Raw genomic sequence first — 11404 nt, 5'->3', positions numbered from 1 at the left:
TCCTGAATGGCTAGGCTCATTTTGACAGAGAGATGATTGTAGTTGCAGTAAACCAAAATATTCTAGTGTTCTGTCTTCTCACTCTTTGATGTTTTTAATTATCATTCCTTTTTTAAAAAAAATAAAAACATTCCTTTCTTGCAGCCTAATGTGATCATGTTGGATTCCTTGGAAATTTTTCTGCTCACGTATAAATGAACTTTGACTGTATTGTGGATATATTTCCAACCAACCAACACCATTCACAACTTGGAATGAGTCCTGGACACCATTTAAAGCCGTGTCCAGGGGATTGTATCCCATCTGGGCAGTTCCATCTGACCATTTAGAACTTTGGCATGGGGTCCGCTTGTTTCAGCCCCATCCACTAACCCTGAAGGATATCTGCAGAAAAACATTAGCTCATTCCTGTTCTAAAGCAATTCAGGATTTCTAGAAATATTTAATTTATATACAGCCATTTGACCAGGAGCTCAAGGTGATGTACATAGCACCTCCTCCAATTTCCCCCCACAAACGTCTGAGAAGATTGGTTAACTCATGGCTAAAGGCGCACTTAAATCTGGGTCTCCCAAGTTAGTCTATTACTAACCACTACACCATGAATACACATCTAGCCAGTCCCCTTGACTGTAACAGAAATCATCTTATTTAACACCTTCTCATTTGGATGCATCTGATTCTGTTTGAAAATTGTATGAGGATTTTAGTTAAATGAAAGGCACATTACCATTTGTTTAGGACTTTGTATTGTCATTCCTTTTCTTGAAGTTTTTACTTTGATGTATAGAGACAACGCTCTCTGAATGCTCACCTTTACCCTCTAGTTTTATTCAATAATGCTACACGCCATTTTTAAAGTCTGTTTTTATGCTTATTGTATTTGTGCTTTCTTCAAGCTCCAACTTTCAAAATAGGCATAACAAAATATCAGCTCTTTTTCCATGTCTCTTTATCAAACTGAGTAGAGAAACCATTCCCAGACCTTGCCCAGAGACTATTATTTTCCTCTTAAAGCTCTATTCTCAGCTATTTAGCTTCTCATCCTTGGCCACCCACTCAAGGAAGAAGGAAGTCCAAAGATTTTTTTCTCAATCTGTGTCCAAGTGAGGTGGTTGAGATAAGAAAATAAGTAGATACATCCTCCAGAGCAGTTGATGGCTGCTTTCTAATTCCAGTCTCTTTGGATTAAAATACCGATACAGACAGGAGAAACATGTAAAAGTGAAGGAAAATCACTTCAAGCTGTTTTTAAATACCAAACCAAGGACCCATCATCAAGCAACTTTATCTACTAAATCTACCAGGAACAAATTAAAGGGAAATCCTAAATTACTACTCAAAACAGTTGGGGAAATCTAAGGAAAGATACTGAATTTTCTGTCATGTGCTCTTATTCTTTCTCCAATCTAGATAAATGCCAAGAAGGGAATACTAAAGGTACTGTATCTGAATTAAGAGAAGTCTGATAATGAATAAAGGCTGCAGGCAGCAAAGACAATGGTTTCAGATTTTGTAAGTGTTGGCCATTTAAAATGCTCAAGTTCACAAGTTGAGATAGTTGATATGCAGCTTGCCTAGAGGCATGTGAGGTTCTCCTCCTCCTCCTCCTTCTAGTGTAAGCTACCCAAGGGCAGCCTCCAAATCAAATCAATTAAAAAGAAGCTGTTGCACTGAACCTAAGTGATTCCCTTGACCGAAATGTGACATGTCTATTTTACAAAATGGAGCCATAGGTTTTCTGTTCTATGAATGTCAATAAAATGCCCATTATCCAGGTGTTCTTTCAAGAAATAACTTGAAAGTATCTACTCAAAATATTGCTTTTATACGAACAGAAAAACACACACACCATAAGCAATTCACTTCAAAAGGTGTTTTAATTTAGAAATGCAGTTATATACATAGAATTGAAATTAAATTAAATTTTGTACAAATATTAAAATACTATCACACCCACCGTAATGTACAGGATGGATATATATGTGTATATACGTGCACACACATATATTCATCCTGCACAGCATTATAGAATCTTTGAAACTATATATATATATATATATATATATATATATATATATATATATATATATATATATATGGGTACCATTCTGTAAATAAACTCCTTGGTGATGCAGTTCAGATTAACAAACAAATAAAAAGCACTGAAGGCAACCAGGTTTTCCCCTTGTGTATCTCCAGCTACCTACAGCCTGTCATCTGCATTACAGTATAAATGTGTGTCTGAATGTTTGTTCTAACAGGGTATTTGGTCTGAATTCTGTGAGCTTCCATGAAAAACCAAGCATACCAGTCAAATTTCCAACAGAAATGGACAGCTACGCTCCTTAGCAAACCAGCTGGAAAAAGCAGTATTTCATGATGTCCATTAACAGATTTTTCATTATCCAACTGCCTTTCTTCTGGTATAAGCATTTGAATCTTAATAACATGACAGAGGTGATCAAGTTCAAAAGCAATTAAAAGCTTCTAGGAAACAAACCAGACATGGGTTTGAGATCCATAAAATACCACTAAATGTGGTGTGCCAATTAACGGTTTCCAACTTGCCCCTCTCAAAAGCACATGCTACTCCGTTTGGGAGTGTGTGTGATACATATACAATAATGGAAACCAAAAGCTGACCCACAGCAATTGCATCTACTGTATACAGTAGTTAGCATTAAAATGTTAAGGAAATGCATGTACTTCTCAGGGATTTGCAGAACACAAACCCTGGGACCTGAGGTTGACCACAGATTATTAGTTTATGTCCGTGTGTTTACTGGCATACGATGCAGCTGTTGCTGCAAATCCAGACATCTGTCATGTAAAGTATGAGTTAGACTTATGGCCTGTTTCTATGCTTCTGAGCAGTATCTGAAAACTGCATGGGTACATCGTATTTGAAAACAATGTGAGGACACAGTAGTACTAATTTTTTTGCACTGTAGACACTCTTACCTCACAATAATGAGGATATAGGATTACATACCACAGTTGTGTATGCACTATTACTCAACCTAGCACAATTAACAAAAACATCTTTGGTTCTGGAACCCCTTTCCACACACACATCCCTTGTCGAGTATTCTAATTAGTATCATGGTTATTCTTGTGTTAGTACACTTGACATGAGTAAGCATTACAGGTAGGAAAAAAGGAAGAAAACTTACGTAGCTGCTGAGATTCCTGGAGACTAAAAGAAAAGCATTACATGGCAAGGAAGTGGAAACGACTAACCAGAGTTTGTGCAAGATTTTTCAAGCCGCAGGTCTAGCTGCCTGTGTATCCAGTGTCTGAGGTCTGCTAACACTCATGTAACCTCTTAATCAGGAAATGGACTTGCAGACCCCTCACATCTGCCACAAGTAGCAGGAAGTGACTATTACAAACTGTTTACTTATAATAAGTAGAAGCTGAATCATTAAAAAGTGCTCCAGTGTTTTAAAAAAACAGTTTTGTGGGAAGAGGACTCAGAAGAGTGCTTAACAGGTACAGCCTGCACTTAAGCATCTAGTATTATTCAGTTCTCTTCTATATTTTCCTCTGTATATTTTCTTGTCTTACTGTATTCATGCCTTAAGTGTGCAACTTTAAAATAATAAAAAACAAAAACAGATTCATTCTCAGTTAAGCTTCTTCCTCCACTTATTTTACATGAAACTTCAAAAGCAAAGGAGTGAGAATAGAAAAGGAACCCGGTAATCCTGTTTGTTTTAACATGCATGGATTCTCAAGCTTCAGTTTTTTCCTTCAAAAGAGGAAACACCGAGAAAGGTGTTTCCTCTCCAGGTCTATTCTACCATCAGTAGTAAGAGTGGCAACTGTTTTATGACACTGGTATTATACTGGTCAGTAATGAAGGAGAAAAACGGGATGCTCAGCCCCCACACCTTGTTAAATGGCAGCTTTCTATAGTGCAGGGTTCCTCAACCTTGGCAACTCTAAACTGTGCGGACTTCAACTCCCAGAATTAGGGAGCTGGCTGGGGAATTCTGGGAGTTGAAGTCCGCACAGCTTAGAGTTGCCAAGGTTGAGGAACCCTGCTATAGTGCACATAAATTCACTTGATACGTATTCACCACAGAAAAGCAGCACTGCATTTTAACTTAAATATCTTGTTTTTAGCATGTGGTAGGTAGAAGAGTAATGAAAGAGCTTTTCTCAGTGGAAGAGAAAAATGTCCTGTGGTTAATTTCTACAGCTGACATTAGATGCATATGTTCATCCCAACGATTAGTACTGGAGTGAGGGAAAACCGCTGTAATAATAATAAAAAAATCTACTGAACTAGGTGGACCAGTCTAAGTCACTTTAAGGCAGCTTCATGGGTTCACCTACCAACCAGGATTTGCAATAAAATGGGGGATGGAATGACAAGCATTCATTCATCAGAAAAACAAGATTAACCAGGAGACTCAAGTTTCAGAAAAGGCTTACATTTTAAAAACCAGAACCATGTTTTATTCCTGCAAGGCACAAAGTGTGCTCTTGCAGCATCTGGTTCTCCCTATACAAGGCTGCAAGAAGTTAAATGAATAATTAGGCACCTAAGAACTGCACAGCATTGGAGTAGCAGTCCTTCCAACCTATGTTAATGCTCTCTGATGCTTCAGAATTTTAATGTCAATTAAAAAAATATTCTATTCATTTACATCTTATGCTTTAGAACAGACACCCCAGCATACACTTAACAGCTTTCTGTGAATTTGCCAATCAGATCAAGAACCTGAGAATGTAAGATTTTAAAGGGAAAAACCTACAATTTTGAAGACAATATCATTTTTATTATTGATCTTCAAAATTCAGTTTTCTACAAAGGAAAGCTATTTAATTCTTGCCCTGAAACATCATAAGATCTAACTATAAATTATTTAGGTAAAATATTAAGTTCCAAATTCTTTATGAAGATTATTTATACTAAAGGTTTCCAGAGACTTAAGGATGCAGTACATGGAACATGCTGGCTACATATTAAAAAGTGAGGGTACTAGTGCTTTCATGCCCTCCTTGTGTGGTTCCTATTGGCATCTAAGCTGGCACCTGTGGGAACAGTACATGATGTGCTCCACCAAAACCCTTCTTTTTGTATGTAAAGACTGGATTATAAATTCTGCCTGATGGAATGCAAATATGTTATTTCAGAGTTCTTACATAAAACACAATGGTTTAAAAACTGCACAGCTGAGTGATCCAAGGCCAATTCAGTCATATGAGTCCAGAAAAGAAACCAGCATTAGATAAATGTCACTCTATATTTTGAGACATCTCCATCCTGACCAAAATATTTACCACTGCACTAAGCCACGGTTTACTTAATCTTGGTTTCTTGAATAAACTAGATATTTGGCTGAATTCACAAACCATGGTAAACCATTCATCGACATTTACAAACCACAATAGCTGGGTCTATACAGCATGATAAACATTATTGTGGTTACTTGGTTGAGGAAACTGTATGCCCCTAGCCATTAGGACTGTAAAATTCCTTCAAAAGAAGTGCTTCTAAATTTGGGGGACCTCATTCAAAGCTCTTCTTTTCAAATCGCTAAAGCAGCTGCATGGGGGAAAAAAGGCAGAGATAGCTGGAAGCATCTTCTGAAGCAGCAGCACAATCTTGGGAAAAAGGCTGTTTCAGCATTGAAGAAGAGCTGTTTTGTACACAGGCTTGTGTCTGGAAGCAGCTCTTTCAAAGGATTTGCACAGCCTTATTAGTCCCTGTATAACATTAGTTATGGCTAGATCTTCCTGCATACCTTTTGCTTGCTAATTGCTACTGGAACCTCTTCTGTGTAACGAGACCCCAAATATAAGACACGTATCTGTTCATTTACAAGAGAGCAGAATCAAAGCCAAGGCATTATATATTGCTACCAGAATCAGGCCCCAGGAAAATTCAGAATTGTTTGCCTCTGTCATATTATTAAAAGCAAGCAAATTATTGGTTTACTCAGTACTTCTGCACATCCTGAAGGATGAAGAACCATGCAGAGTTCTAAAGTTTTGTTACACTACCACAGCAAATTCTACTGTACACCTTAAGATTGTTGTATACATCACCCTACAAATTTGCAAGGCTATATTCACAAAGGTCAGATACTTTGCTTTTATTATTTGATAAAATGAAATCTGTGATTTTCTGAGTATTTGTTTTCAATTCTCAGCTTTTGTCAGGAATACTCACAGGAATGCTCAAAGTTCTGAGCTTGTGCAGACCATCTAAAGCCAGGGATTATGGGCAGTCATCCAAAGAGGCAAAAGCTATTTCCCATTCCCAGTAATGCCTATAGTTGGCCTGTCCCCAGGGCTGGGACAAGATGGAGAACTGGTACTTAAGTTGTTGTACTTCTACTTCTATTGTACAAGTCTTTGGGAAATCACACAAAAAGTCTTGATTTGGGAGATTCACTTGAAAAAAAGCTATGGAATCAGTACTTCTGTAATGTCATCAAGAAACATTGTTCACAGATAGCTAGAAAAACAAGAGCAAAAGCAGACTTGTGCGAAAGGACGTGAGGTAAACAAGCATGTTCCCTGCATAGTAAGAAGTTTCTAAGTGGAAGTAGCATGCAGAAGGCAACATAAAAAATAAAGCGTGTCAAGGAGGGGAGGATCTTGCATCTGGACAAGACAGCAGCATGGCTCTTTTTTAAGGCAGGCTATCACTAACTCATTCAAGGCAAATTGGACATACCAATTTAAAAAGCTAAATACTTGCTAACCATGATCAATATTTTAAATTAATAGTTGCTAGCTGAGGAAAGGGTTAAAAATGCAGGCCCTGGAAATACCTCCACAAGGACAGAAATCAACCACAGCAACAAGATAAAGTAGCAATGCTGAAATTACTCTGTTGTGAGCTGACACAGATATGCATTGACATGTGATAATGCTACTCAAACACAACAAACTGACACTCTGTTGATATTTGAAAGAGAACCAATCATATACTCAAAGATGAAAGGCTTTGGATGGTATTGCTGATAGGGTGAGGACATGGGCTAGACCATGCAAGTGTTCTTAAATCTGGCTACATACAAGGGAATTTCTCAAAGCCTTCTGCAGCAAGACAGCCCTAAATGTATGCCACAGCACGTTCAGAGAGATAAAGAATGTCCTAGTGTGTGTGGTGGGAATGAATAAAGGAAAGAATGAATGCATATATATGAGATGTACAATCACTTCACCCATGGGGAAAACAAAAAACAAGGAGCAGCCTAAGCTTTTTTTTTTCTAAAATGGCCAGTAGCAATTCCCTTTAACACAGCCAGCACTGCTTATTAACATGTTGATGTGCAGTACATTATGGATTATACAATTTTCAACACCTGAGGTCTACAACCAGTATGTATGACTCCTACAAACGCCCTCCCCCTCAGGCCATCTCAAGGCATTCCATCTTGCCTTCATAATGTAGTTAATAAATAGAACAAAACTATCTGCACCAAACAAAGCAAGCTGTGGTTTGACCCTGCTTTCTGAGCAGAAGTCCAGAAGCTAGCAAGGCCCATGAGAAGTTGCAACAAGCCAGCGTGAGAAGGAGCAAGGCACAAGTAAATAGCAACTCTCCAGAGACTGTACTCAAAATCATCTGGCTGGGAAAGAGGAGAGGCTGGGGGAACTTGAGTCTATAAACATCTCTGAAGCCCCCCTTTAATGCTTATAGAATGAGATAGAGAAGACAGCGGATGCCCTGGGCACCCCACTGATGCACCGATGGTGGTGTCTTGGTGGCATCTTCTGGATCTTCAACCAAGGGCTATTTTCTGGAAATATTCAGGGTGCAGCACTTCAGGGAAGGGGAAGCCAGCATGGAGTGCTCATCATCCCGAGAAGGAAAGCAGAGAGTGTAGACTAGATGAATGCCGTAAGCCTCATGCCTCTTTCAACAATGGAATATCTGAATTGAGAGAGAAGCAAAAAAAAAAAAAAAAAGGGAAAGGGGAAAAAAGTTAAATAACCTTTGTGTCAGGTTCCAAGTTTCAAAAGCAACCCAGCACAGCCCTGATAAAGGGTCTGACAAGTCCATTAAGTCCATTTAATTTACCAAAGTTCTTATTTAACCAGGCCAAGTTTCTATAAAAGCTTGACATTCCTTAAAACTTTCACTGGCTGGGGTTTTGCAAGGCCTTTTCCTTAGAAAAGCCCTGGAGTCTCTAATATTAAGAGCTTCTTTGGATTGATTCAGACAAGAGAACAGAGCTTATTCATTCTTCCTAATCTTGGGATCAGACTAAGACTCCTTTTACCAGTGAGAGCTATACCAGTCAGAGACCGATCTTGCCCTATGTCAACTGAACTCCTACTCTAGAGGAAACACCGTCAAATAATTGTGCAACATATCATCTGGAGCTGTAGAGTAGGCAGATTTCCACCGGAGGAACTTCCCCCTTCTGTCACCTCCTGGGATTCTTTCTCCCACCTCCTTCCTGGAGGTAAGGTACCATGCCACCACCATCTAAACCAATCCAGTCATTCTGTGGGGTGGCTTTGCCACTCTCTTACACAGTGGCTGGCTAAGTTTTTTTTTTTTTTTTTTTTTTTAAAGAAAACTGTTTTTTCCCCTCACTTTGAAAAGAAAATGCACCAAGGAAGAAAAGGGGCACAACTGAGGTGACAGATCACTGCAGGTTTTTGTGGCCAACTTGAAGAAACACTGTCCAGCTCAACTAGCATAAACGGCTCAGTGGTAAGGAGGTACCCTGTAACACAGAAGTGCTGCAGAGGGTAAGGGAGGAAGGCCTAAGCAATGTAAGCTGCCTTCTTCAATAGGTAGCAAAGCATCCTTGAATTTAACATGCATGAACGTTTAGTTTTGCATTCCCAACGTCCATACCAAAATATGTCAGAAAAACTACAGCTGAAATAAATTATGCACCTTTAGAACCCTTTACTACTAAATCCTGAACCCAAGATTAGGGTTTTTGTTTGGTTTGTATGCTTATGTGTCATACAGATGAAACTGCAATTCAGTCTATTAATGGGCAACCCTATTGAATTGTTAGGGAGAGTATATGAGAAAGGAGATTGCTGTGTGGGGTGCTGCAGGATTTGGTACTTTCTCTGCTCCTGTTTAACGTATACATGACCCTAACAGGTGAGATTATCCAACAGCACGGGGTGAGGAACCATGAGTATGCCAATGACCCCAAGCGTTACATCTCCACCTGAGGCCTACTGAGTGATGTCGTGGAGGTCCTGTCTCAATGTCTGGAGGCTGAGGGTTTTGGATGGGGAACAAAAGGCTTCAGCTCAACCCAAGCAAGACTGAGTGGCTTTGGGTCTCGGGGGCCCCCTGGCTTTGGGGACGTTCCATCTGTTGTTCTGGATGGGATTGCACTACTCCAAACAGAGCCTGTGCAGCTTCTGCTGGCTTTTCACAAGGGCCTGAAAACATGGTTTTGCCAATGGGTGTGGTGCCCCAAGTGTGGTAGAGCCTGTGCAATGGCTGTATTGATAAGTTATGGATGGATGTGGCTACTTCGGCTGTGAATTTTATTATATGGTTTTATATTGTTTTTAACTTGCTGTATTTTGTTTTTTATATTTTATATTGTAATTATTTGTGAGCCACCCAGAGTCATATATTGAAATGGGTGCTGATATAAATTGGATGGATGGATATAGCAAAAAGATTAACAGTGTTATTTTCTGAAGACGGTGCTACTCTTTATAATTTCTCAATTGAAGGAATAAATGGAAATACTAGGATTTATGGACATTTTTATTCCAGTTATTAGGAATCCAGATGCAAGACTTATTTCACGTTACTTACCATCCATATACTCCTCTGAGGAAGCAAGCGACGAAAGGCTTTGTACATCACTGTTTTCTGAGTCTGAAGTCTCTTTGTGCCTGGGTTTACTACTAAATGTGCCCGCCACCCAGGAAGACGTGGTAGCCTGATGCACTAGAACAGTTTCTGAGTGGTGAGAGCTGCCAGCTTCACACAATCCAGAACGTCCAGGGATTTCATCCTCCCTAATAAAGCAGCTGGGACCCACGTGGTCTGGTGGTGGCTGTTCCATTTCCCCTGCCTCACTCTGTCCAGTTCCTTCTGAAAGGACAATCTGTATCCGCGTATCTGAGGATGGTATGCAGTTTCCAGCACTGCCATAGACAGCTTCTTCATAAGATGGCAAAGCTACCTGAACTCCATCGACCATAATAGAAACCTGGTCCCCAGAAACACCTTGATCACGCCTGTGTTTGGATTTTAAAGAGATGTTTAAGCACAATGACATAAGCAACATTTTACAGAGCAATAACATCTACAGAATTAGCAATCCTATTTGTTTCACTGTTCATTCAGAGGTAAAGGCACTGGTAATAAACCACTTCTTCACTCCAGTTTCCTCCAAATGTATTAGGACTGCAATTTTCAGAATTCTTGAGCATTATTTCAAACCAGCATAGCCACTGGATATTTAGCAATCTGCAGCGCCAATGTGAGAGCCAGTTTGGTGTAGTGGTTAAGGCACCAGGCTAGAAACTGTGAGTTCTAGTTCCATGTTAGGCATGAAGCCAGCTGGGTGACATTGGGCCAGGCACTCTCTCTTAGCTCTAGGAAGGAGGCAATGGCAAATCACTTCTGAAACCTTGCCAAGAAAACTGCATGGACTTGTCCAGGTAGTCACCAGGAGTCAACACTGACTCGAAGGCACACACAGACACACAAAAAAAGCCAATGTATCTGTAGGACATCAAATGGGAAAAGGCTTTAATAAGCCTAAGGTAGATCAGGTTATGGTTGATCTCAGGATTATTTTCAGTAAGGTAAGCCAATTCTTTAATGAGCAGCATAAATTTTCCCTCCTAAGGTGGATGTGCTTGTGAAGTTACTGTTAACTGAGGTCTGAACTAAAAGCAAATTCCTGAACAAAAATTATGCTGAGATGAACTCTTCTTATTTAATACTGAGGGGCTAGGCTCTTCTCACTAGTTCTGGTTGATATATCCCCATGATATGCTTCCAGGTGCCCTTTATGCATTTAACATCACATTAAGTTTGATGAATGTGTTATTTTAGAACGTTGCATTCCCATTGTTTCATTACAATTTTTCCCTCACAGACAGTATTAGGCTTTAAAAGCACTATCCACGGTCAATATGCCACTACTAGCTGGCAAGCATGAGGAGACTCAGCCTTGTTTCCAGGCTGAAGCTGCAGAAATAGGTAGGGATCATTATAGTCACTGTATGGTGAGATCTGTCCCATCCCAGCTCTAGGTTTTGGAAGAAAAATGGGAGTGGTTTGGCTGCCATCTTGTCAAACCAACTATAGCACTATGGCAATGCCAAGCCAATCTGGGAGCCAAGAGTCCCTTTGGATATTTCAGACTTGTAGTGGGCAGATGAATAACCCCCCCCCCCTCTTTTGCTGAGGAAAAGGGAAATACAA

The 11404-nt window shown here is 39.8% G+C and overlaps 1 protein-coding gene across 1 annotated transcript in view; it reads right to left on the bottom strand.

The window, feature by feature from the left end:
* Window positions 1-2100: 2100 nt before the first annotated feature.
* SUSD6 (sushi domain containing 6) overlaps window positions 2101-11404 on the bottom strand; it is a 36663-nt gene continuing 27359 nt past the window's right edge. The window contains exons 4-6 of the mRNA XM_063289820.1: window positions 9779-10206; window positions 4046-7903; window positions 2101-3911 (exon numbers count right to left, since the gene is read on the bottom strand). Of these exons, the coding sequence (XP_063145890.1) occupies window positions 7878-7903; window positions 9779-10206 (454 nt within the window). The 3' untranslated portion in view covers window positions 2101-3911; window positions 4046-7877. The remainder of the gene's footprint in view (window positions 3912-4045; window positions 7904-9778; window positions 10207-11404) is intronic.

Source organism: Candoia aspera, chromosome 1 (assembly GCF_035149785.1).
Source record: "Candoia aspera isolate rCanAsp1 chromosome 1, rCanAsp1.hap2, whole genome shotgun sequence".
Lineage (NCBI taxonomy): Eukaryota > Metazoa > Chordata > Lepidosauria > Squamata > Boidae > Candoia > Candoia aspera.
The sequence above is the reverse complement of the archived record's forward strand: the minus strand, read 5'-3'. Positions and strand labels throughout refer to the sequence as shown.